Source organism: Vipera berus (genome assembly GCF_964194415.1).
Source record: "Vipera berus genome assembly, chromosome: 7".
Lineage (NCBI taxonomy): Eukaryota > Metazoa > Chordata > Lepidosauria > Squamata > Viperidae > Vipera > Vipera berus.
The window spans coordinates 68023090-68050651 of NC_138209.1; the positions used below are offsets into that span (position 1 = coordinate 68023090).

Genomic DNA, 27562 nt, shown 5'->3' on the forward strand with positions numbered 1-27562 from the left:
ATCAGATCAAAACCCCTTCAATTTTCTGAAATCCGTAAAAATACTTAGCGCCCTAAAGCCTATCTAAAGCTAGTGTTCCCACACAACGTATTGTGTACACACAAACCACTGGAACCAGAGAGAGAGATTTAAAACATAATTTTTAAAACAATCCTAATATTACATTACATTACTCTTGCTGTAATTAACACAAAAATTGGAGTTATGTAGAAACAAATCTGTATTGATTATTGTGCAACAAGCAGTGTTCCCTGAGAAAACTTGTATTTCTGTTCATCAAAAAAAGCATTAAGAAACTCAGTGCCAATCAGCATATTGTCTTGGCATTTATTAGACATTTAAATTTAAGCAGGCAAAAAGAGTATTCAAAATTTCACAGGAGTCTCCATTTTAAGGTTCAAAGCATATGCCTTACAGTGGGAACTGATTTGCCATTATTGGAGTAACTGGGTGTTCAACCAAGATTTAAAAATAAACTACTTATTTAAATTAACAAGATGGTCGTAGGAGGGGTTCATTTGCATATTAGCAGATAAATGTTTTTATAGGAAAACACTTACAAATGTTATGCAATTTTACATTATCACATCAAAAGAGAAATCTAGTTTCCATGCTTGATGAACTAGAGCTAAATTAAGCTCAGGGCGATAGAGAAAAGAAAAACAGAAATATTGCACCATATCCTAGATAAGCAGGAAGTGTACAATGCTAAATAAGCTTTGCATGTAGGTCTTGAGATTGACCTGAATAATTGCATTGTTTGGATAAGTTCGTACTTTTGTAGGAGGACGTGCTCATGTGTGTGCATTGGTTCCTATCCTTCATAGGATTTTATTTTGCTGTTTCAGGAACATGGCATCCCGACTGATATGGGATATGCTGTGGCTCCACACCATTCCGGCGTCTATCCTGTTCATGTTCAGCTTTATGATGCCTGGAAAAAAGTTTGGAATATCAAAACCACCAGTACAGAAGAATATCCACATCTAAAACCTGCACGGTACAGAAGAGGTTTCATTCACAAAAGCATCATGGTGAGCTATGTTTTTTTGTTTGTTCGTTCGTTTTTTATCCTGGCTTTTCTGATTATATCTCAACATGTATTATATGTTATAAGCAGTGTTTTTTCTTTTGTAAAAGAAAAAGGTGACAGAACTCACACATGTCATACAACCCGCCTTGCCTACCCTACAAGGTTCCATCCAAAAAAGGTGCCGGAACTCCGTTCTGAGCGTTCTATGAGAAAAAAAAGCCCTGGTTATAAGTATTACTGTACCAAATGTTCACATTATCCGAAGAGCTATTTTTAGTTTATTATGCCCTACCACCAGATCGTAATTTATTTCAGGGTCCTTTATGTTTAAAAGGGCTTCAAAGATGGTTTGAAATTTTTAAACTTGTCAAAATGCGGCTAGCATTGCTGAAAAGCAGCTAGAGCTGGATGCTCAGCCATCTCTTTTACCTAACCATTTTGAAGAGACTGATGTTAACTTTAAGGATTATGGATGGGGAACCTCTGTCTTAAAACTGCCTGTTTATTGAGGAGATGGTACTTTGAGATCAAATTCAGAGACTTTTGTAAGTATCTCATTGCTATTAGAAATATATTTGGTAGCCTTGGAGTGCAAATCTGAGTATATATTTGTATATATTTTAGTTTTATTGCATATCAGTGCTTAGGATATTGAGTTAAATTGTTAAAAGTATGCAAAGTATTGTCAAGCAGAGAAAGTTAAAGTAATAGGTACATATAATGTTAATGTTATATTTATACATAAACATTCATAGTTTCAATGAAAAATCTCTTCTGTCTGAAAGAGGTTGGATGGGCCTATCCTATTTTATGGTAATAGTACTAAAGTTGCTGAGAGTGCTATTTTTTCTAATAAATGTATTTTAATATGGTTATGGTCCAAGAATATTTCAATTCCAAAGGACATTTTATTATCTTCTTTAAATATGATTTACATATGTTACTAGGTAATTTCCTGATTAATTTCATAGATGCCTATCAAACTATCTCAGATAAATTGCCCTTACCTTTCTATGAGGCTTTGTACATTTTCTATATGTTGTATGTGATTTTATACAACTTAATCATGTTTCCCCACCTTCAGCTTCCATTTTCTTGTCTGAAGAGTATTGTTTCCATGTTGTTTTTCTTAACAAAATTATTCAAGCGCCTTCATTATTTTGGCTGCTGGATCCTGTACCATTTTCAGTTCTGTTACATTCTTTTTCAGTTGTTGTTGTTGTTGTTGTTGTTGTTGTTGTTGTTGTTGTTGTTATTATTATTATTATTATTATTATTATTATTATTATTATTATTATCCAGATTATTCCAGATAAGGATGTCACACAGAATTCTCAGAGATGTGTTACAGTGTTGGCAATTGTATTTTCATTCCCCTTCCTAATTATCCTTACCACGGAATCATGGATTTTCTGTTTTTCACAACAGCCACACACAGTGTCAGCATCTTTGTTGAGCCATCCACTATGGCCTTAAGGTCTTTTTTTCTGGTTATTTATAGCTCTCATCAATAAGTATTTGGAGTTTTGTCCCACTGTTTATATCATTTACGCTTAAGTGAACTTCACTTGTTTTCCCAGTCATCTTTTTAAAGAGATCCTTCTGGCATATGTTTGGTATTTATCATCCTGACCATTATCTACAAATTTGGCCTGCTCCATCCTTAATCCTAAATGAATTTAAAAACCACCAGTTCAGAAGCCTGGGGATCAATATTTTCTTCTATTCACAAAAATGATGATTTATACTTAGTCTTTGATGATGTTTTTTTTACCCAATTATTTATCCAATTTTTTTATATTCCCCTTTTTTGCTATTACATTTATACACCACCTTTTGTTGCTAGAAACACTACAGTATCTAACAACAAATTAAAAATAATATAAAATGTAATAATGATACATAAAATGTAATAATAAACTCAGTATAATTTGTTTTTTAAAAACTTCATTTTTATTCCTAAATAATTTGAGAGTTGGTCCCCAACTCACTCATACAATAAACAACCTCTTCCTACTTATCAAATATCACCCTTCTGGCAACAAGAACATTTTGAGGAACATTTATAAGTATTTCTAAGAACCTTTATGAGGAAATCCAGGCACATAAATTTGAAACGTCCATATGCCAGTTGACGCTGTCAAAGATCTCTTGAAAGTTGAGGTAGTATTTCCTTTGGTGGGATCCATGATGATTTTCCATTAGCATGGCTTATTTCTCTACACTTTTACTTTTTAGGAATATCAAAAACAATTCCAAACAATTCTAAATAATTATTTTTAAAAAACAAATTACTGGGTGTACAGAAAATCTTATCATACCTCTTCATGTAGGTCCTCTATAAAAATATTCTATTTCCACTATACATAACATGCGGTTATGGAATAGTCTAGTGAACTCATAGATAGTGAACCATTCTTTAATAAAACCGACAGACAATAATATGCTGGTTGGAAGAAACATATATTTTAAGTGTTGTTTTACTGATACGTTTTGTTTTACTGACAAACAGTGCTTTTTTTGTAAAAGAAAAAGGTGCCAGAACTCACATATGTCATACAACCCACCTTGCCTAGCCTACAAGGTTCCATCCAAAAAAGGTGCCGGAACTCCGTTCTGAGCGTTCTATGACAAAAAAAGCCCTGCTGAAAAATGATCACTTTTGGAAGTGATCATTTATTTGAAAGGCTATTTCTTCCAACTCCAATATCAAGACAAAGGGACGGAAAAAAAGAAAAAGCAACAGGGGTTTTGAAGTTATCCACCAAGGGTTAATAATTGGAGAGTGCAGGCAAACATATAATCTAAATATAATACTGTGGGATTTATTTTATTTGTATTTAAAAGTCTAACAACTATTTTTAAATTGGCAGCTGCATGCATATATTAACCTATATGCAGATCTACCACATACAGCATTTTTGAATGGTGCCTTTTAAAAAATTTCTCACTCTTTTAATGATACGTAGGTGGTCTTTCTTCCTGACAAATGTGCTGTTTATTTTGTGTGGTTTCATATTTTGAAATAACATTAAAATAATAGTCAAATCTATAAAATATAGTTCAGACTTACATTACTTGCCCCATCTTCTGCCCAACTAGCAATTTGAAAGCATGCAAATGCAAATAGATTAATAGGTATCACTTCAGTGGGAAGGTAACAGCGTTCTGTGCGCCTTTAGCATATAGCCATGCTGGTCACATAACCACAGACAATATCTTCAAACAGCTCCCTTGGCCAAGAAACAGAGATGAGCATTGCGCCCTAGAGTCATTAGCTAGCCAATGCATTCTTTTTTCCTTTTCTTTATTATTGTATATAATCTTCTGCAGGTTCTTCCTCGACAAACCTGTGGCCTTTTTACTCATACAATTTTCTACAAGGAGTATCCTGGTGGTCCAAAAGAACTAAACAAAAGTATACAGGGCGGGGAATTATTTTTCACAGTAGTTCTCAATCCAGTAAGTAGTTTTAAATTATTTGAACAAAATTGCTGAGCATACCTTAAAAAATATTGACTAATAGCATTGTTTTATTCTTTTTCTTTAGTTGTACTGACTATGTATTCACTAATACTTGTAAACGTTATACAAAATGTGAACAATCTCCATAATTTCTTACTATTTACCGTATTTTCCGGCGTATAAGACGACTTTTGAACCCCTGAAAATCTTCTCAAAAGTTGGGGGGTCGTCTTATACGCCCAGTCGCCTTATACGCCGGAAAAAAATCAGCTATCGGGCGGGAGCCGGCAGGACTGCCCTGCGCACGCGCGCGCTCCCCAACTGTTAAGGAGCACTCCTTAGCAGCCGGGGAGTGCGCGTGTGTGCAGGACTGTCCTGCTGGCTCCCGCTCGACGCTCTTCCCTCTTCAGGCAGCATCCCCGAGGACTCCTTAGGAGCCGGGGAGCGAGCGAGCGGGAGAGCCAGCCAGCGAGCGAGCGCGCAGGCAGGCGGGCGAGCAGTACCTGCTTTCGCGCCGTACCGGAATTTCTCCCGCGCCGGCCTCCCAGATGCCCCTCGCGCAAGCTCCGGATGCTGCCGCGCACCGCGCGCCGAAAGGGAAATAGCGCGAAATAGCGCGGCTTCGTCTCTTTCGCACTGTCTTGCTAGCGGGAGAGCCAGCCAGCGAGCGAGTGTGCAGGCAGGTGGGCGAGCAGCACCTGCTTTCGCGCCGCGCTGGAATTTCTCCCGCGCTCGCACGCCGGCCTCCCAGATGCCCCTCGCGCAAGCTCCGGATGCTGCCGCGCGCCGCAAGGGAAATAGCGCGGCTTCGTCTCTTTTGTGCTGTCTTGCGAACAGGAGAGCCAGCCAGTGAGCGAGCGCGTAGGCAGGCGGGCGAGCAGCACCTGCTTTCGCGCCGCGCCGGAATTTCTCCCGCGCTCGCGCACCGGCCTCCCAGATGCCCCTCGCACAAGCTCCGGATGCTGCCGCGCGCCGAAAGGGAAATAGCACGAAATAGCGCGGCTTCGTCTCTTTCGCGCTGTCTTGCTAGCGGGAGAACCAGCCAGCGAGCGAGCGCGCAGGCAGGCGGGCGAGCAGCACCTGCTTTCGCGCCGCGCTGGAATTTCTCCCACGCTCGCGCGCCGGCCTCCCAGATGCCCCTCGCGCAAGCTCTGGATGCTGCCGCGCGCCGCCCGCCAAAAGGGAAATAGCGCGAAATAGCGCGGTTTCGTCTCTTTTGCGCTGTCTTGCGGGCGCCGCCGCCGCCGCCCCTCAACGTGCGTCCCCCCCCTCCGCAAGAGAGTGTCATTTGTCGTGAAAAAAAAATTGGAAGGGGAGAAAGCGCCCGACGTACGTGTGGGCTATAGGTAACCCAACCCTAGACCGTGGCAGCAGACGGCGTTGGGATAGGGGAGGCGAGGCCTCTTCTTCCTTCCCTCTGAAGAGGCAGCCCCGGCAGTTCTTCCACCAGGCTTACTCCGTTTGCTGAATCTTTGTAGTTACTTAAGTAAGTGCTAGGCATTTTTAATAGGTCGCATCCTTTCTTTTCTCCACGTATTGGCACCTCGCCTTTCTACGCTCTTACCTCTCTGGCGCTGTGTTTGAATACACCTACATGCTGCACACACCGGTAACTTTAACAAGCAAAGATGACGTCAAAATGATTGTACCACTGATACGACAAAATCATTGTACCATTGATATGAGGGTTTGGTCATTAGCATTCCTCCACATGCCTCCCTTTCCCCGACCTGTGAATCCTTTGCAAACACACATGATAACCATCAAAATCCCTTTTCAGGGCAAACCATATTATGAATTCTCTTCCCCCCCCCAGCATTTTCTTACATGAGAGATTATAAATTAGTCCTAAGGAGTGCTCGTTAACAGCTGGGGAGCGCGCGCCTGCACAGGACTGCCCTGCTGGCTCCCACCAGACGCTCTTCCCTCTTGAGGCAGCATCGCTCCCCGGCTCCTAAGGAGTCCTCGGGGATGCTGCCTCAAGAGGGAAGAGCGTCGGGCGGGAGCCGGCAGGACAGTCCTGTACACGCGCGCACTCCCCAGCTGCTAAGGAGTGCTCCTTAACAGCTGGGGAGCGCGTGTGTGCGCAGGACTGCCCTACCGGCTCCCACCAGACGCCAGCCTGCCCTGCTTCCTCCACAGTGAGAGGGGAGGGCGTGCCTTCCCGGGCTCGCTGGTTTTCCGGCGTATAAGACGAAAAATCTTGAAAATCATCTCAAAAGTTGGGGGGTCGTCTTATACGCCCAGTCGTCTTATACGCCGGAAAATACGGTACTCTTCTTATTATTACTTCAAGCCAATGATGTTAGCATGTATTTTTGGAACAATAAATACGATTGAAATGACACTAAATGGTCATTCTACAAATTTCAGGTTATAAATAAATTATTTTAATTACATAGAATAACAAATATCAAATAAATAAACTACAAAATAAAGAGCTGCTGCTTTATCACTCATAGTTGGATTTTCTTTTCTACTGAAGCTATAAGGCTTAGAATAGAATGAGTTCCTCTGACAGGTATAGATCAAACTAATTTAAAGCAACTTATAAGCACGATTTTACAAATCAGCCCTGTTTGCACAATACATTTTGCTGGATAAAGGGAAAACCAAACGTTCTTGAGTTTTTGAAACTCTGGGGAACACTTTTTAGGCTCCATTTGGAAGGGAGGTTCATATGGCCCGAACTATGTACGCTTATTTATTTGTTATTTTCATTCAAGAGCTGAAGGGAGTAAATATAGCATTGATCCATCTAGATGCTTTATAGCAAAAACTCTGTTTTTGTAAACTCACTGAAATGTTGAATTTATATACATTTATTAGAAGTATTTTAATAATTTGAAACCGACAAACTACTGGCCATTTCTTTTTGTTAAAATATCACTTAATGTGGTAAGGGAAATATTTTAATGCTATTTGTGTTAAGTAAGCAACCTGGAATAATTTCATGCATTCGAATCAATATTAGTATATCTCTCTGACTGTGCCTTCAGTATTCATATATTATTACAAGACGGTAATAAAATATCCTTTTCATGTCTACAACAATATTTTTTATTTTATTTTAATTCCATTTATATCCCGCCCTTCTCCGAAGACTCAGGGCGGCTTACAAGCTTAGCAGTAGCCTTCATTCTATGTATATGCCTGCTTATTAGGGCTTTCATACACCCCCCAAGCGGCATATATTTATATGGGTTTCACTATAATTAAATAGGCTTAAATTAAAGAAAGTAGGGAAAAGCGCTAGGCCAGTCAGGTATGAATTAAATCATATCCCTGTTGAATATACAGTAGAGGTGACAAATAGATTTAAGGAATTAGATCTGATAGACAGAGTGCCTGAAGAACTATGGACAGAGGTTCGCAACATTGTACAACAGGTAGCAACCAAAACCATCCCAAAGAAAAAGAAATGCAAGAAAGCAAAATGGCTGTCTGAGGAAGCTTTGCAAATAGCTGAGGAAAGGAGGGAAGCGAAAGGCAAGGGAGAAAAAGAAAGATACGCCCAATTAAATGCAGAATTCCAAAGAATAGCTAGAAGAGATAAGAATGCCTTCTTAAATGAACAATGCAAAGAAATAGAAAAAAACAATAGAATAGGGAGGACCAGAGATCTTTTCAAGAAAATTGGAGAGATGAAGGGAACGTTTCATGCAAAAATGGGCATGATAAAGGACCAAAATGGCAGGGACCTAACAGAGGCAGAAGAGATTAAGAAGAGGTGGCAAAATTACACAGAAGAACTATACAAGAATGAGCTTAATGTCCCTGATAATCACAATGAGGTGGTCACTGAGCTTGAGCCAGACATCCTAGAATGTGAAGTGAAGTGGGCCTTAGAAAAGCTGAGCAACAACAAAGCTAGTGGAGGTGACAGTATTCCAGCTGAGCTATTCAAAATCTTAAAAGACGATGCAGTAAAAGTGCTTCACTCAATTTGCCAGCAAATTTGGAAAACTCAACAGTGGCCACAGGATTGGAAAAGATCAGTTTACATTCCAATTCCAAAGAAAGGCAGTGCCAAAGAATGTTCAAACTATCGCACCATTGCACTCATTTCTCATGCTAGTAAAGTTATGCTTAAAATTCTACAAGCTAGACTCCAGCAGTATGTGGATCGAGAACTACCAGAAGTACAGGCAGGATTTCGAAGACGCAGAGGAACTAGAGATCAAATTGCTAACATATGCTGGATCATGGAGAAAGCTAGAGAGTTCCAGAAAAACATCTACTTCTGCTTCATTGACTATGCTAAAGCCTTTGATTGTGTGGATCATAACAAACTCTGGCAAGTCCTTAAAGAGATGGGCATACCAGACCATCTTATTTGTCTCTTGAGAAACCTATATGCAGGCCAAGAAGCAACAGTGAGAACTGGACACGGAACCACTGATTGGTTCAAAATTGGGAAAGGAGTCCGGCAAGGCTGTATACTGTCGCCTTGCCTATTTAACTTATATGCAGAGCACATCATGAGAAAGGCAGGGCTAGATGAATCAAAAGTTGGAATTAAGATTGCCGGAAGAAACATCAACAACCTAAGATATGCAGATGATACCACTCTAATGGCAGAAAGTGAAGAGGAACTAAAGAGCCTCTTGTTGCGAGTGAAGAAGGAGAGTGCAAAACTTGGGTTGAAACTAAACATTAAGAAAACCAAGATCATGGCATCTGGCCCTCTCAATTCCTGGCAAATAGATGGGGAAGAAATGGAGGTAGTGACAGATTTTATTTTCCTGGGCTCCAAGATCACTGCAGATGGGGACTGTAGCCAAGAAATAAAAAGACGCTTGCTCCTGGGGAGGAAAGCCATGGCAAATCTAGACAGCACACTAAAAAGCAGAGACATCACCCTGTCAACAAAAGTGCGTATAGTCAAGGCTATGGTCTTCCCAGTTGCAATGTATGGCAGTGAAAGCTGGACCATAAGAAAGGCTGAGCGCCAAAGAATTGAAGCCTTTGAACTATGGTGCTGGAGAAGACTCCTGCGAGTCCCTTGGACTGCAAGGCGATCAAACCGGTCAGTCCTAGAGGAGATCAACCCTGACTGCTCTTTAGAAGGCCAGATCCTGAAGCTAAAACTCAAATACTTTGGCCATCTAATGAGAAGGAAGGACTCACTGGAGAAGAGCCTAATGCTGGGAAAGATGGAGGGCAAGAGAAGAAGGGGACGACAGAGAATGAGGTGGCTGGATGGAGTCATTGAAGCAGTAGGCGTGAGCTTAAATGGACTCCAGAAGATGGTAGAGGACAGGAAGGCCTGGAGGAACATTGTCCATAGGGTCGCGATGGGTTGGACACGACTTCGCAACTAACAACAACAACAACAATAATTAAATGTCTACATAAGGATCTCAGGTTAATCTAAATTTTGGTGCATCGGGTTTTTCAGCCATTCTGGCAACTGCAAGGATCATGAGGTCATAGCCGAGAAGCATCCTGGTATCAAGGATATGGCTAATTGCACAATTCTGTCCCATGGTCGTTGAATGTGCTCTACTTTTTTTTAAAAAAAAAACAGCTTAATGAAAATGAGAATCCAGTTCAGATAAGCATGCAAGGAGCAGTGTGGTTCTCTTTTCCAACCCCCATCCCCACCAACTTTGCCACATGTTAGAATTGACTAATAGGTAGATGTGTAGGAAAAAATGTAACATTTAAAAATATTAGTAGCTTTTGTAGATCACATCTTCCAGTCTGGATGTATCCCCATTATGAGCAGAAATTAACAGAATTGTTTTTTTTTAATGTTCATTCTACATAAAACAACTATTGTTGTTAATCACCTTTTATAGTTTAAGAATAAATGTATTAGAAATATTTTAAGGGGGAAAATGGAGCCTAATTTTAGACACACAGAATTGTATAAAAATTGTTTAATGAACTTAAATGTCTGTACCATTGGGATAAAAGTGACTTTCAAGGACAAATGGGGTATTCATATAATCAAAAGAGGTGTCAAGTTTCTTAGGTTTTTTTTCAGTATATCCAAAAAATATAAAGTACACATTACCATTTGTGAACATTTGAACATTTCAGTTTTTCTCAAGCATTATAACTTTCCAGTTATTCAGACTAAGGAATCTAAGGCCTATTAGAAAACCATTCTTTGCTAAATCTATTTACTGGAAATGGAAGAGCTTTTGTGCTAAAATAGTTCATCTAGCAAATTCCTAATATGTGCACATTTATGTGGAATTGGTTTATGCTCCCCATATTGCTGGCTGATAGTAGCTATAAAATTATTCTGGCAGTAAAGGCCATTATGTTCATAAAGCATGTAGACTGTTTAAATTCCATCATATTGTATAAAGGGCATTGGGAGTTCATAACACATCTACTTTTAATACTAGCTACCTCTATGAAAAGTATGATCTACCCATGGTAGGACCTGATAAAGTAATCAATGCCAGGGGACATTTTAATTCACAAAGAGGGGGGAAAAGAAAGCTTTCCCATTACTGATGATGCTGTTTAAAGAGGGGGCATGTTTAAAAAAATGTAGGTTTGTTCCATTCTTGATGAAAATTTTCACCTAGATTACCATAGGTGTATATTACAGACCACCCTATCCAAACAGAACAAATAGATGAACTTTTTGCCAATCAGTTAACTAAGGTCGGCAGGAGGCACACTGGCCACAACCTAAACCTCTAAATAGAAACAGTTGTTGGCTCCATTTGTTGAGAAAGATATAATTTTATTAGAGTGTACTACTAAAGTGTACTGCAATATTTCATAGCCAGAACTAAGAATTGTGCACCCCAAATTCCTAAGTTCTACTTTCAACATATAAAAAGCAAGAAAAAAAAGTCAAAGAAACAATCAGTGCACTGTTTTTTGATAGGCTGAACTATTCTCTTCTTTTGTGTTAAAGACAGATGCAAAGAATGAATTGAGCAGTTCTCCCTGCTATCTCTCACCGCCTTATTAGGCCCTATCCAAAAAAATGCAATTCAGTGGTGAGAAAAGTAAGGTTTTATACTTAGGCAAGGAAAAAACAAATGCACAGGTATAGATTAGGTAGCACCTGGCTCAACAGCAGTAATTGTGAGAGGGACCTAGGTGTCCTAGTGGACAATCACTTAAATACGAGCCAGCAATGTGCTGCAGCTGCCAAAAAAGCCAATGCAATCCTAGGCTACATCAACAGAGGGACAGAATCAAGATCACGTGAAGTGTTAGTACCACTTTATACTGCACTAGTAAGACCATACTTGGAATACTACATCCAGTTCTGGTCACCACGATACAAAAAAACATGTTGAAACTCTAGAAAGTGTGCAGAGAAGAGCAGCAAAGGTGATTTGGGGACTGGAAGCTAAAGCGTATGATGAATGCTTGCGGAACCTTGTATGTGTAGTATAATGAAAAGAAGGACTAGGGCAGGGGTGTCAAACTCAATTTCACTGAGGGCCGCATCAGCATTGCGGTTGCCCTTAGGGGGCCGGGTGGGTATGGCCTGGGTGGGCGTGGCCTACTAGGTGGGCGTGGCTAGAGTGCATATGGCCTACTGGGTGGGCATGGCCAGCTCTACATCGTTCGCATCAAGGGTGCCTATGGGGGCCTGGGCAGGAGTGGGACAGATCTGAGGGTCTCTGGCAGAAGGAGGGTCTCTGGGCCAGGGCCAAGGCAGTGGGGGCCGTTCCCTCACTGTTTCCAGGATGGCTTTGCGGGCCACATGAAACCACTTCGCGGGCCGGATCTGGTCCCCGGGCCTTGTGTTTGACATGTCTGGACTAGGGTGATATGATAGCAATCTTCCAATATTTGAGGGACTGTCACAGAGATGGGAGGTCAACCTTCTCTCCAGAGCAGCTGAGGGCAAGACCAGAAGTAACAGATGGAAGCTTATCAAAGAGAGATCCAACCTAAACTATGGAGAAATTTCCTCACAATGAGAACAATTAACCAGTGGAACAACCTGCCTCCAGAAGTTGTGGGTGCTCCATCACTGGAAATTTTAAAGAAGAAATTGAATAGCCATTTTTCTGGAAAGGTATAAGATTTCCTACTCAAGCAGGGAATTGGACTAGAAGACCTCCCAGGTACCTTCCAACTAGTCTGTTCTGTTCTATTTTTGATATATACGGATTCTTAAATTTGGGATGTCTGAGTAATTAACACTACCCACTTTGCTTTACTTTGGACATGACAGTTGACAATTTATTTCGTATCTTATTCAAGAACTGCTGACTACCATCGTGGTATTTCTTTCTTTTCAAGTAATTTTGACAGGACTCTGCCAGTTTTCTGTGATAAGCCTTCCTTGTGGATCCATTGCTTAGAATTTTGTGTGTTTAAGCATTTATTCTCTACTTTTATTTCCTTGGGCCATTTCATTTCTAGAACGTAAGGAATGTAAGAGTGTGAATCTTTTGCACAGCAGAACAGTTGCTATAATAATTTTATTACATTTATTAGAAATGACAGAAATCACATGGGTCATTGTGTATTTTGTTGCTCCAGCAATGCTAAAAGTCTTATGTATATTCATTATATATTGATGTGAAAGAGCAAGTCTTGAGGTGACCAGACTAAAAGCATTGAGGATAATGTATGGTTTAGGAAATTTACATCCAGGGGCTATCTAGAGTCTTCAACCTGTTGATTCAAAATGTTTGTTGCACAAGTAATCAATATGAAACATCTCCCTCAGAACCCATAAGCAAAGGAATATTTTTTTAAAGAATGATGCAAAGTAATTATGCTTTCACAGTGCAAAGATCATTCCAGTAAGGTCTTTCAACTTAATAATAAGCATTAAATTATCTGAAAAATAAAATGTGATATCCAGATAGTTAGTATTTCCTTTTGTTAAATTTAACTTTTTGAGTGCCGCATGTTCATTAAGTACTTGGATGTTGTGCTAAATACTTTATATATAATGTTTCTGGCATACTTAGATCTGTCTCTGCCTTCATTTAATCCTCAAGAAAGTTTAAGTGGAAATTTGAAATGAAGTTAATAATAACAACATTTGCAATTGCTGCTGATGTTGATAAAATTGTCCTGTTCGATACCAGTAAACGCATGGGTGGGTATTTTTGCATGCTTGTTTGTATTCTGCTTTTATTTAGGTTCCAATGCTTTCTGGTCATAGCTTGGTCCCCTGGTCTCTATACTCAAAATAGCAAACAGTCAAATGTAGCAGTTTTTGAACAATAATTTGTTCCTGCAAAACAGTTTATACGCCTTAATCTCAAGAGTAAGCTAATTGAAGACACCTCCATTTTGTTGTCCTTGGAATCTTTTGCTATATATTTTTGTGTAGATACTAAAAAAAAAAAGTTGTCATCATTATTCATGCCTGGGTTTTATTTGTGATTTTATAATGGTTGGAAAAACTACTGCAACGAAAACATTTGAAATGTCTTTCTGTACTGCATATGAATGCTGGTAGAATGCATAGGAATATCTGAACACCAGGGGTCCAGACAACAATCAGATAAAGCAATTTCAGACCACACCATGCCTGTGAAAAACCTTTATTTCAGCCTTTATCAGTCTGGTGTCCTCTAGATAAGCTGGACTTCAGCATGTCAATGTACGAAGTAGCAGGATTTAAAACATCTGCAGAGAACCAGATAGGAAAAAAATATTTTGATCATCCCTGCTTACCTCAGAAAGCTAATTCACAGCTCAGTCATTAGGCTCTAACCCAGGGGTGTCAAACTCGCAACGTCACATGACGTGTTGCAACCTATTGTGACTTTTTTTTCCATTGCTGGCAATGGGGTGGGCACGGTTTCGGCATGACGCATCTGGCCTGTGGGCCAGCAGTTTAACAGCCCTGCTCTAACCCATGATTCCTAGGCTAGAGATGGCTACTATACAAACAAATCACAACCATCCAGGTTTCCTGATGGACACATTAAGTATTGGTTAATTTGAAAAGGCAAGAAAAAGCCTTCAAAAAATATCAACTTTCCTAACATATTTACACTGCAATGCAATGGGCAGACAATCAGCTCTTTTGGATGACATTCCATATTTTTATCATAAAGATTTTTTGTCTCTGAGAGTTTTCCTCCAAGTCAAACAGAAAACAGAAAAGTTGAATTAAGTGCCTAGAGCAGGGGTGTCAAACTCAATTTCATTGAGGGCCGCATCAGCATTGTGGTTGCCCTCAGGGGGCCGGGTGGGTGTGGCCTACTGGGTGGGCATGGCCTACTGGGTGGGCGTGGCTAGAGTGCGTATGGCCTACTGGGTGGGAGTGGCCAGCTCTACATCGTTCACATCAAGGGTGCCTATGGGGGCCTGGGCAGGAGTGGGATAGATCTGAGGGTCTCTGGCAGAAGGAGGGTCTCTGGGCCAGGGCCAAGGCAGTGGGGGCCGTTCCCTCACTGTTTCCAGGATGGCTTTATGGGCCACATGAAACCACTTCACGGGCTAGATCCGGCCCCCGGGCCTTGTGTTTGACATGTCTGGCCTAGAGATTAAAGATGTATTCCAAGCTTAGGTGTGAAGTGTATTAGAAGATATTTTAGGATAAAACAGAACAACAGAGTTGTAAGGGACCTTGGAGGTCTTCTAGTCCAGGGCTTTTTCAACCCATGGTACGTGTACCACTTGTGGTACATTAACGAGTGGCAGGTGGTATGCAGCCTTGCCTAGGCAAGTATAGTGGGGGAAGGAAAGAGCCAGCGCAGGCAAGGACTTACTGTGAGAGAGTCCTCTGGAGCTGCAGAGTGGCTGGGGTGAGGCAAAGGCCCCAGGCTCACTTCTGGCTCACCCTCCCCCATGAGAAAGGAGGAGGAGGAGGGGGGCATAGACAGGAGAGTTGATCTACAACTGCTGTGGCAGCCACCTGTGCTGGCAGCAACAAACAGGCAAGAAATGCAGTAGCAATTTCTGTTTGGCTGATGGCTGATGTCTCCTGTTAGCTTCTATTGCTCTGCTATTGTTAGCTGTAAGTTTTGCTGCAAGTGGTTTTGAAGTATTTTTCTCCGGAATTGATTTTGCCTGTAGCATTCCTTTACTTATGAATGGAGCCATTTGGGGAGGCTGTGTTGTGATTCAGGGTCAGCCTGTGGGTTCGGCAATTGGGTCAGATGATTCAGAGGAGGAGGAGGAGGGGGGTGTTGGAGAGCTTGCTGAGAATAATATTGAGGCTCCACAGAGCCCTCAGCCAGGCCCCTCCCATCTGGTCACAACACAGACCCAGCTGTGTGAGCCTGACAGCGTGGATGGAGATGACCCACAGCTGGCCCTGTTCAAGGACACCCGACGCAGGAGGCAGTCAATCAGGAGTAAACAGAGGAAGGCAATGGGGCACCTCGGAAGGAGGCAGAGAGAAGCCACGCCCTGAACTGTTTAAAAGGGGAATGTGTGGGAGGGCTGGTTTGCTGAAGGCAACCGTTTGAATAGCTCCTGTTTCATGGTTCGTGTTTGCTCTCTTTGCTCTGTTTATGTTTTTATGTTAATAAATTTGGCAGGCTTAGTTCCAGCCTCTTGCCTTCTTGTAAAAGGGGTTGTCCCTGCCTTTTCTGCAGGGCCGGTAGCAGGCTGGTACAGAACAAGCTGCCTTAGCTGGCAGCCAATACTTATTACATTTTTTTTTTCCTTCCTTAAGTGCCAGCTGCGCTCCTTAACTTTCCTTTCTAGCCAGTAGCTAATTCTTAAAGGGGAATGTGCCTTTTTAAGCTAGTTCACTCAGCAGTTTGTCTTTTCTGTCTCTGGAGGCTTTTTCCTTGTTTGATGAATATATGGAAGAGAGAAAATAGGGGGGTGGGGTATTTCAAATCCTTCCTTCAGAAGGAAGTAGGCATGAGAAAGAGGGAGGCAGAGAGGGAGGGAAGGAAGGAAGTCCCGCCTTAGCACTTGGCCACTAGCAGCCCTGCCATTGACTTTGCTTGTCAAAAGGTTGCAAAAGGGGAATCACATGACCCTGGGACACTGTGACCATCATAAATATGAATCAGTTGCCAAGCATCCAAATATAAATCACAAGACCCTGGGCATGCTGCAATGGTCATAAGTGTGAAAAATGGTCATAAGTCATTTCAGTGCAATTGCAACCTTGAACAGCGGGGGTTGGGGGTTTTTTTGGTCATCAGGTTTTTGACACCTTGCTAGGTGGTACTTGAATATTGCCATATCCTAAAAGTGGTACAATCGGTGAAAAGCTTGAAAAGCCCTGTTCTAGTCCAGCCCCCAGCTCGAGCAGGAAATACTATAGCATTTCAGACAAATGATTGTACAAGCTCTTTTATAAAAAAAATTTTTTAACATAATTGCCTTAATATTTGGTAAACAGCGTGTTGTCTGGGTTTATATTTGCAAAACAATCACTAACAATTAGTTTCTATAATCTATAATCCACATAGTAGCTTTACTTGATTTTCTCTTCTTCTCTTCTTTGCCAACCTTAAATAATACAATTCTTATTATTTTGATAAGTAACAGTTCAGTATAAAGATTTTTCCAACATTTCTACAAATAATAATCACATTCATATAATGCTTCTTTTCTATCTAGACATCTTGGTTGCCTTATCGTAGATCCTGTTTACAATTCTTATTTAAATTTGTTTTCCCTACAATGTTCAAAACATTCTGACTGGTTAAGATTTTCTCAAAGTTAATTGCATTTAAATATTTAAATCTATTTTCTTCATATAAGCCATACCAACACCTACGTTTCTCATGTCTTAAAAAATAAAAAACAAGGAGAAGAAAGAGAAAAAATGGAACAAGAATAAGAAAATATTATACTACTTAAAATACATATCCCTCTTAAAACTAATATACATTTATTTCCAAAAATTTTCTGTTCTTTTAAACCATAATTAAACATATGTTTAATCTTTAGATGTCCTTTATATTAACCATCCCAAACATTTTTATGTTTCTCATATCAAAAAAGAAAAAAACACAAAGTAAAAAAGAAGAAAGAAAAAATACTATATTACTTGGGGGGTTCATCCCTCTTAAACTAAAATTCATATATATCCAAAATCTTTCTATTTCTTTAAGCATATTCAAACAAATGTTTAATTTTTAAATATTCCCTCTGATAGATCCCATCATCTAATTTCTTAATTCTCACTTTAGCCTTTTTCTTTTGCCAAACATCTTTCCTAATCAATATATTCCATTGAATCAAAGAGTCTTTCCATAGTCTTATAGATATAAGAGACAAATCAAGTAAACTGTTTTTGTGGAAAGATTTTGTTCCTTCGTATTCATTGAAAATCTTTTCCTTACTTTCTTTCTTGGTTTCTCTTATCACTTTTTGTCTCTGATTCTCGTGGTACTCTTGACAGCTCTGCGATCCATTTTGTCAGATCTTTTTTCTTGTCCTCAGATTTATTTTTTAATCTTAGTGTATAAGTTATCTTTTCCATGTCCAATATTTCCTGTGAGTTTTTTCCCACATAGGTTAAGCCATACTTCCTTGTGTTATTAAGTTCCATCTTTAAATCTCTTTCTCTAATTTATATTCAGTTGTCTGCTTTATTTCCTCCCTCTCTGTTATTGTTTTGTGAGTTTTTTTGTTGTGAAGTTAACTTGGAGATGGATTCATTTATATTTTCAATGTTATTTTTAATTTCCTCGTGGTTTAAGATCATTGCTGTTTGAATTAGTTGCAACATCTCGTACATCTCCTCCTGGAAAGTATTTATTTTTACCTGTTATATTCTTCCTGCAGATCTCTGATTTTCCAATCTCTTCTTAAAAACTTCCAGCATTCACAACCTCCAGAGGCAAGTCGTTCCACTGATTAATTGTTCTCAGTGTCAGGAAATTTCTCCTTAGTTCTAGGTTACTTCTTTCCTTGATTAGTTTCCATCCATTGCTTGTTGTCCTGCCTTCATACATGAGGGATAACATATATGAAATCTTTTCAGCCTGATTAGGCACCTGTTCCATAAATTCCAAGCTATAAATTACTGCAATTTTAACCTTTTAAGAATGTTATGCTTTTCTGAATTTTGAGTATTAGAATAAAGACTGAACTTTTAAGATAGATTTATTTGGGACTTAGTAATTTATTTAATTTATTCTAGAGTGCTTTTAAGTTATATAATTCCAACAGGAACTAAGTCACCGTCATATGACCAGACTTGAATGACCAGCAGTGTTCTTGCAAGTCTTGCCAAAAGTAGGTCAGGAGAATCAATCAATCAACCTGAATCAATCTGATATATTAGATTTCCTCCTGTCCCTGTTGTCTTCCCTAAAATAGGGACCACTACGGTGGGAAGGTAACAGCGTTCCATGCGCCTTTGGCGTCTAGTCATGCCAGCCACATGACCACGGTGACATCCTCGGACAAACACTGGCTCTTCGGCTTTGAAACGGAGATGAGCACCGGCCCCTAGAGTTGGAAACGACTAGCACGCATGTGCGGGGAACCTTTACCTTTATAATACCTGCATATTTCCAAAATCATTTGAAATCTTCACTAAGCGTCCGGGTATTTTCTATAATGCCAGTTTGATTTTATAGATTTCAGTCTTCCAACACTAGTAATTTGTTTTTCAGTAGGCTCCATTTTGAGCAACTAGCCGGTGTTTTTGTCTCTTCTTCCCAAGCATCCATTGCTGGGTTTTTGTGTTGTTTTTTTTTACTTTTTCCAAAAGTAAATTTGTCTGCATTATTTCTTATTCCTGAGCCTGTCCCCTATTATATATAAAGAATACATATATACAGTATGTACATACATATACATATATTCAGGCAGCTTCTCTAAATCTCTAGGCCTGTTATTTCTTTCTAGACAGGATCAGCTTGTACACCTCACCAAAGTTGATTGTTAAATTTGTCTGGCAGGTTAAAAGCCAGCTGAGAGCAGAGCTCAGCCACAATATCTCGAGTCTTGATCAGTTGTTTAGCATCTAATGGCCCAGCATGACAGCAAAATGGATCAGCACTATGGATGAGGCCTGAGGCACTAGAATATGTTGCCTGTTAAAAATTTACCACCACATTACTGCCTGAAGCTCATACCCTAGATACAACAGGCAGTATGGCTTACTCTGTCCCTGTATTTCATATGTTCAGGGTTAGATCATGATGATAAAGCACGTGCAGTTTTTTTTTTTTACTGCATTGGCAGGTGTCAGCCAGCAGCCTTGTTTCAGCTTGTGGACTCTCAAAAGAAGAGATTAGCAAATAAATCTCCCACCTGGCATTATGTGACCAAATTGCACAACACTTTGCTGATAAAATAATTAGATTTGTCTTATCCTTGAATGTGCATGGACAGATATGGTAGATAGGGCAACATATTGCAGAATTAATAGAGATTCTGTCACTGCAGGTGGGATCCATGTCCCACTTAGCTTCTTGGGTGGGGATTAAAGGCAAGATCCAAGACGTGATTTGACTCCTTGAACAAGGCCCTTATTAATAGGTCTTTTTCTCAATCAGAACATTTTTAATTGCTATGTTACTTATATGCAAGGGTGTAGGTCTATACATATGTTGTATATAGTATGTTTAAATGTGTGTTATGTATGTGTACACTTTGAGAGCAAGTAAATTTCATTTTTAATGTGTGCCATTGTGTCCACCGTAAAAAATGACAATAAAAGGTATCGTCTGTCAGTCTGTCTATCTATCTATCTATCTATCTATCTATCTATCTATCTATCTATCTATCTATCTATCTATTGATGCTATTGAGAACTTAGCAGGACTATAATGGCAGTTTTGTGCCTCTGTGCTTCATGAGTTTAATTTTCTTTATTCAGTAAGGTAAAGGTAAAGGTTCCCCCGCACATGCGTGCTAGTCGTTTCCGACTCTAGGGGCCGGTGCTCATCTCCGTTTCAAAGCCGAAGAGCCAGCGCTTGTCCGAGGACGTCTCCGTGGTCATGTGGCCGGCATGACTGGACGCCAAAGGCGCACGGAACGCTGTTACCTTCCCACCGTAGTGGTCCCTATTTTTCTACTTGCATTTTTACATGCTTTCGAACTGCTAGGTTGGCAGAAGCTGGGACGAGTAGCAGGCGCTCACTCTGCTACGCGGCACTCGGGATTCGACCCGCCAAACTGCCGACCTTCTGATCGACAAGCTCAGCGTCTTAACCCACTGAGCCACCGCGTCCCTCTTTATTCAGTAAATGTTAATATATTTACTAGTAAGTACTACTTACTTAATAAGGGACGCGGTGGCTCAGTGGGTTAGGACGCTGAGCTTGTCGATCGGAAGGTCAGCAGTTTGGCGGGTCGAATCCCGAGTGCCGCATAACAGAGTGAGCGCCTGTTACTCGTCCCAGCTTCTGCCAACCTAGCAGTTCGAAAGCACGTCAAAATGCAAGTAGAAAAATAGGGACCACTCCGGTGGGAAGGTAACAGCGTTCCGTGCGCCTTTGGCGTCTAGTCATGCCGGCCACATGACCACGGAGACGTCCTCGGACAAGCGCTGGCTCTTCGGCTTTGAAATGGAGATGAGCACCGGCCCCTAGAGTCGGAAACGACTAGTACACATGTGCGGGGGAACCTTTACCTTTACCTTTTACCTTTACTACTTACTTAAACATTTGAATAATGCAAATAATAATTAGCAGTTTATGTTCAGAGAACTGGTGTAATTTTGATACACTATTTACTATGACATTTACATATTCAGCTTTATATTTGGGAATTCAAAATGGAATGCATACTCCTCTTCCCAATTTTTGCCATAGCAATAACCTGCTGAGCCTTTTGTACTGAGGGGGGGAATGGCTAATTTAAGCATACCCCATAAGCTTTTGAGGGTGAAAGTAGACCTGAACTTTGGTCTATGATCACAATCTGGTATCCAATCTCTTCTTTTGAGGAGTTCATTGAGATTTCCAAAGTCCTTTATCTGTCAGGATGCAGACCTGGGTTGCTCTGAAAACCACCTGGAACACACAATTGGCATATAGTGGAAAAACCTGGTTGCTGACAGGTGACAACTGCTGGGAGCATATTATGCCTATACAGATTGCTGATATAATTCACAAATTTTAGTTTTGACCTTCAATTCCCTATGTAATTTCACTTCAAGCAACCTTGGGGAAGATCTTCACAATGAACACATCCAGTGGATACATCAGAGGAAATTTCTGTGAGATAAGGAGCTGAGGCAAAAAGATGGTGCTTTTCTGTTGTAGCATCAACTTTGTAGAAAAGTCTCATTTGTAGTTATTAGGTTTTTCCCCTCCCATCAATGTCCTTTTAGAATGCAGAAAAGAGAGATTATTTCAAAGAACCTTTGGAATTTGAACTTTGTTTTGCTGATATGTTATTCGTGACAGGTTGTGTAGTATTAATTTAGAATGACTGGTTAAGGCGTGACTATTACTGAGGTGGTTTCAGCTTTAACCATGGCCATTTTAATGTGTATACTTTATTATACATATTGTTGCATGTGTTGTAAGTGCTAGGTGTTGGTGTTATAAATCAGAATGAAATTTGCTATGTTTTATTAATAAACTGCACATGATAGAACATTATTATTATCATCATTGCCTCAGAATATGATAACGATAATTGCCACTGTCATTGGTCCAAATTACTGTATCCTATGGGAAGGCTACTTAACAGGATATTACCACGGCATAAATGTGTATATGATTATAAGGCATTCTATTCTTTTCTGTCTCTTTGACCTTTGGTGAGCCATGACAATAATAATAATAATAATAATAATAATAATAACAACAACAACAACAACAACAACAACAACAACAACAACAACAAGAAGAAGAAGAAGAAGAAGAAGAAGAAGAAGAAGAAGAAGAAGAAGAAGAAGAAGAAGAAGAAGAAGAAGAAGAAGAAGAGGTAGTTGGAAGGGACCTTGGAGGTCATCTAGTCCAACCCCCTGCTAAGGCAAGAAACCCTATACCATTTCAGACAAATGGCTGTCCAGTCTCTTCTTAAAAACCTCCAGTGTTGGAGCATTCACCACTTCTGGAGGCAGGTTGTTCCACTGGTTAATTGTTCTGTCAGGAAGTTTCTCCTTAGTTCTAGGTTGCTTCTCTCCTTGACTAGTTTCCATCCATTGCTTCTTGTCCTGCTTTCAGGTGCTTTGGAGAATAGAGCACCATCAATTTATTATAGGAGAAAAATGACAGTCCAGTCCTGTTCTTTGGCTCTTAGATAAAGACTTCAGTTGAGATCAACTGTGTCTCTATCTACCTACAAGCCCTGTCCCATATAGAGTGCTGTTAGTAGGGATTTTCACCATTCCATTGTTTGGAGCACCTGGATTAAAAACAACCTTTAAAAATACGTGTTTTCTTTAATATAGTTTTATTAAAATTTTATATTAGAAAACTATGGAACATAAAAGAAAAGGTTGAAAAAAAGTTATGAAAGAACCAAAGGAAAAAATGACATATACTGTAAAAGAAAGAAATACATCTAAACATGCAATTTCCAATGTTCATTGCAGCAGTTACAAACATAGCAATTACCATTTCCAACCTCCCGAGTTACATTTCATTGTTCCTTTCTTTCCACAAAGAAAGGGATTTTCCTTTGAACAATAAATCCCAAAATCACCCATTCATTTTTATCCATTTTTCAGCAAAAAGTCCAGAAAGGGTTTTCAGTATTTTACAAAGTAATTGTTGCTCCATCCTTAAAAAAAAAATTTTGTATGTCTTCTTGTAAGAATTGTTCTTGTCAAATATCTTTTGTGAAAGGGATTATCTATGTCGATTTATCTGTAGATATATATCCAATACTTGTAAACCACAGAGCTGTCTGTGAGTGGGGAATGCTGATGCAAAGACTTCTCTGTTTTTGGTTATCCATCTTTTAAAAATGAATTCCTGTCACCAATTTAGGCAAATATATTCAAGCATAGCTAGAAGACTAATTCATTATTCTGTCACTTTGTAAGTCTAATGGAACAAGAGCAGCTGTTGCTAAGTCTCTGAATACCTAAGATGGAACTCTTTTGAGTAATAGGATAGCAAAATCAGGGACTCTACACAGTGTACACAATGCCAAATTAATTGGAAAATAGATGGTCTGAAAGTTAAACATACTCTCGTGGCCTGTAAACATTTGTTCTGCATCTAAAATAACTTTGTTATGTTTAATTGAATGCATTTTTGCTTCCAGCCCATGAATGAATCTTTAAACATCAATTATTTCATTTTCTTTTAAAAAAATCCTTGCAGGGCTATATGACATTACTTCTATTCTTTGTGCACATTAAGCAAAATGTGATGTGACTTTAATGCCACAATTAGGCTCAGGACAAAAATATGTCAGGAAGATGTTGAACAACTTGAAAATGTGCTGGTAGAATAGCTTCAAGTCAACTTAACCTTGTTTCTCCACAGTCTCCTATAACTGACTTATTTCATTTAATTAGTGGTGGGTCTTATTTTTAAAAAGGGAATTATTACTACCAATGTTTCACAATTCTAAATGCAGTATAAAAGAAATTAATATCAGTGTCTTTATTAATTTTCAAAGTTCAGTTGTAAAATCCAGGCAAGAACGTTATACATTTTTCATACTTCCTGTAATGTTGCTTTAGAATCCAAAGACCTAATGGCCTCGTATGAATAAGCTTTCTCATTGTTTTAGAGCCATATTAAGATGCTCTGTCTCCAAGATATCTGAATGACTTTGTTGACAGGTGCGATACAGAATCTCCTTTGCCATAGCACCTCATATTAGAATTCCTCAAAGTGGAGGTTAAATTAGGTCTATACTTGATGTTTATGGTGATTTACTGGATGTATAGTATATGGCTATCCATCTCACATAAAAGTAATTTTGGGCATTAATATGATAAAAAAAACATCATTACAAAAACAAAATAAAAAGCTGACAACCCATCAAAAGAATAATGGCCATCAAATATAAGCCAATCAGACAACACTTTCGTGCAACCACTGATCTGACCTGTGCCTGAAAGTTAAGCCTAGTCTTAATAATTTTGCAGAAAACAAGGCTAGCCCTAACTAGATCTTCCAAAAGAAAGTGCTGCTACAGAGAAGGCATGCTTTCTGGGTCCCTCCAAGTGATACTTCTTAATCAACAGGACTTTGAACATTGCCCTTTTGCAGGTTCTCCTGGGGTAGGTAGATACAACTGGGGGGGAAATGGTCCTTCAAATAAAGCTCCATGCTATAAAGGACTTTATGGGTAGCAATGAGCATCTTGAATTGTCTGCAGAAGTCTACTGGGAGCTAGTACAACTCATGACCCAAAAATCTACTATGAGAGTACTGATGTACACCCATAATTGTTCACACTGCTGCATTCTGGATGAATTGAAGCTTTGTGTTTGTCAAGAATAGACCCATATAGAATATGGGCAAAAGCCCAAGTTGACCATCTACCTCCTGATCCAGGAATAAGTGCATGCTCTTTAGAAGGCCAATTTTTTCACTATTTAGATTGATTACCACTGGTACTTCCATGCTGTTTCAGTCAAGTGTACCTAAATAAGTAACAGTATAGTAAGGTCAAGGACAATCTAGCAAATCATAGGCTTTAATTCCATTCTAGTTCTATAAAATTATAGTAAATAATAGCACCCTATATCTCCTAGGTTTCAAATTATTGGATCCTTGTCACCAAATGTTTGCTTGAATAACTAACTTTTTAACAACTTACTGAATATTAAGAGGATGCAGTTCATATCTGTAAAAGTAGCAGGTTCCACTGGCAGAAAATGCAGTCTCTGTTATGTATTGGGCTCATTTGTAACACCACGTGGTAAGCTGGAGCAGCTAACGGTTCTCCAGCAACCCAAACTCCAGGTCTCCAGTGCTGCTATTGGCTGCCCCTAGGTGGCAATGGGTTGCTTTAAACCTACTGTCTGCCACCTAGGGCCAGGCTATAAATTGCTGCAAGCTGCAGCCCAATTCTCAGTTCAGATCCTGCAAGCAATAAACTATGAGCTTTGTTGAACTCACTTGCCTCGTCTCCTTTCCTGCACGAAGAACTCACTACACAACAGTCTCTTGCCACAATTCACAGGGATAGGCATTCTTAACACACTTTGGGTGGGAATATTGTATTTCAAACAAGGATCTCACGTAAATCCACATGTTAAGCCATGTAGGATTTTATACATTTTTATCAGCATCTTGAATTGCACCCAATGACAAATTGGTAACTAATAACAGTTTAGTGACATATTGGCTATATGAACCATCATGTTCTTCACCATCTGCAGTTTCCAGGTGATATTTAGGGTACAATCCCAGATAAAGCAAAACACAGAAGTTGAATAATGAGATGACAAGTTATGAATAACCATAATCAAGTCTCCTGTTCCTAAATGGTCATAACCAGAGCACCAGCCTAAACTGGGCAAAAATCACACAATTCCAGCCGATTTAATTGAGCTGATTTAATTCAGAAAACGCCCTCCAAATTATGAACCTGAGGAGGCAGCTTTTTATTTTTAGCTTTATATTTTAAAATTATGACTCCGCTGTCGAAAGACGCTGAGCTGGTCAGCTGCAAAGCTGACAGGCTAAGTTTGAGGCTCCTGTTACTTGCCCCAGCTCCTGCCCACCTGTTCTGTACCAGCCTGCTACCGGCCCTGCAGAAAAGGCAGGGACAACCCCTTTTACAAAAAGGCAAGAGGCTGGAATTACGCCTGCCAAATTTATTGCTACAAAAACAAATAGAACAAAACACGAACCAAGAAACAGGAGCTTTTCAAGCGGTTGCCTTCAGCAAACCAGCCCTCCCACGCATCCCCCCTTAAATACAGTTCAGGGCGTGGCTTCTCTCTGCCTCCTTCCGAGGAGCCCCATTGCCTTCCTCTGTTTACTCCTGATTGACTGCCTCCTGCGTCGGGCGTCCTTGAACAGGGCCAGCTGTGGGTCATCTTCATCCACGCTGTCAGGCTCACACAGCTGGGTCTGCGTCGTGACCAGGTGAGAGGGGCCTGGCTGAGGGCTCTCATCAAGCTGTCCAACCCCCTCAGCAAGCTCTTCAACACCCCCCTCCTCCTCTGAGTCGTCCGACCCAACTGCCGAACCCACAGGCTGACCCTGAATCACAACACCACCCAGCAGTTCAAAAGCATGCAAAAGTGAGTAGATGAATAGGTACCACTTCAGTAGGAAGGTAACAGCATTCCGTGCACCTCAGCGTATAGTCAGGCTGGCCACATGAACACGACAAAATTGTCTTCGGACAGCACTAGCTCTCTTGGCAAAGAAACAGAGATGAGCGCCACCCCCTGGAGTCATATACAATTGGGCAAGAGAAACCTTTACGTTACTTTTTACATTTTCATCACAAAACAAGAGCTGTTACTTCCAAGGTCCAGAATGCATAAAGTCCCAAAAGGAGACTTTGTGCCATTTCAATTTTATGTTGCAAACAAAGCAGGCATTCTGGCAAGAAGACAAAATGATTATATGGCTTACAAAGGGGATGATCTGAAATAGAAAAACAGGATCGGAAAACTATGCAATTGTTGCTCTGAAAAAAAAGGAAAAAGCCAAGAAACAGTTGCCCCTTACTGGCCAGCGACCACATGAAAATCTTATTTATAACAATTTCTTCTTTAACTTCCTTTATTTACAGTATTTCCAGAGAAAATAAACAACCCCTAACATTCAAATTTTATTTTGGAGAAAGGAAAAAAAAGGATAAATACATTTTAATCTAAACGCACGCATGCACACACACACACACACACACACACACACACACATACATATGGGGAAGCTGAAATGCCGTCACTTCAAGGCTTTTTTTTAAAAAAAATGATAGATTTAAAGATAGGCAAGGTTGGAAGAATTTATTTTGTCCTGACTTTTGTTTGATGCATTAGAAAAGTGATAACAGCCAAAATGTGCAGTTGAAAGAGACATTTGGTTAAAAAAAATATGGCCAGTACATATTGTTTACTTGGCTGTGATAAGTCAAGGTATCCTTTGGATTATTTCATCCTGGTTAACCATTGTGCATAATTGTTTTGATACTTGTGTTGTTGTTTGCCAACCAGAGTCATCTTTATTCAGTTCACTGCAAAAGAAGAAAATGTTTTTTTATTCTATAGCATTCTAGGACAACAATGAAATTCCCTTCAGGGAAAAAAAGTAATACCTATTTTCCCTGAACTACCAACTTTTACTGTTT

At 39.9% G+C, this 27562-nt stretch overlaps 1 protein-coding gene across 1 annotated transcript in view; it reads left to right on the forward strand.

Moving 5' to 3' along the window:
• LOC308671266 (bifunctional heparan sulfate N-deacetylase/N-sulfotransferase 3) overlaps window positions 1–27562 on the forward strand; it is a 90766-nt gene that overhangs the window by 46335 nt on the left and 16869 nt on the right. The window contains exons 5-6 of the mRNA XM_081333366.1: window positions 849–1034; window positions 4367–4495. Coding sequence (XP_081189492.1) covers window positions 849–1034; window positions 4367–4495 — 315 coding nt within the window. The remainder of the gene's footprint in view (window positions 1–848; window positions 1035–4366; window positions 4496–27562) is intronic.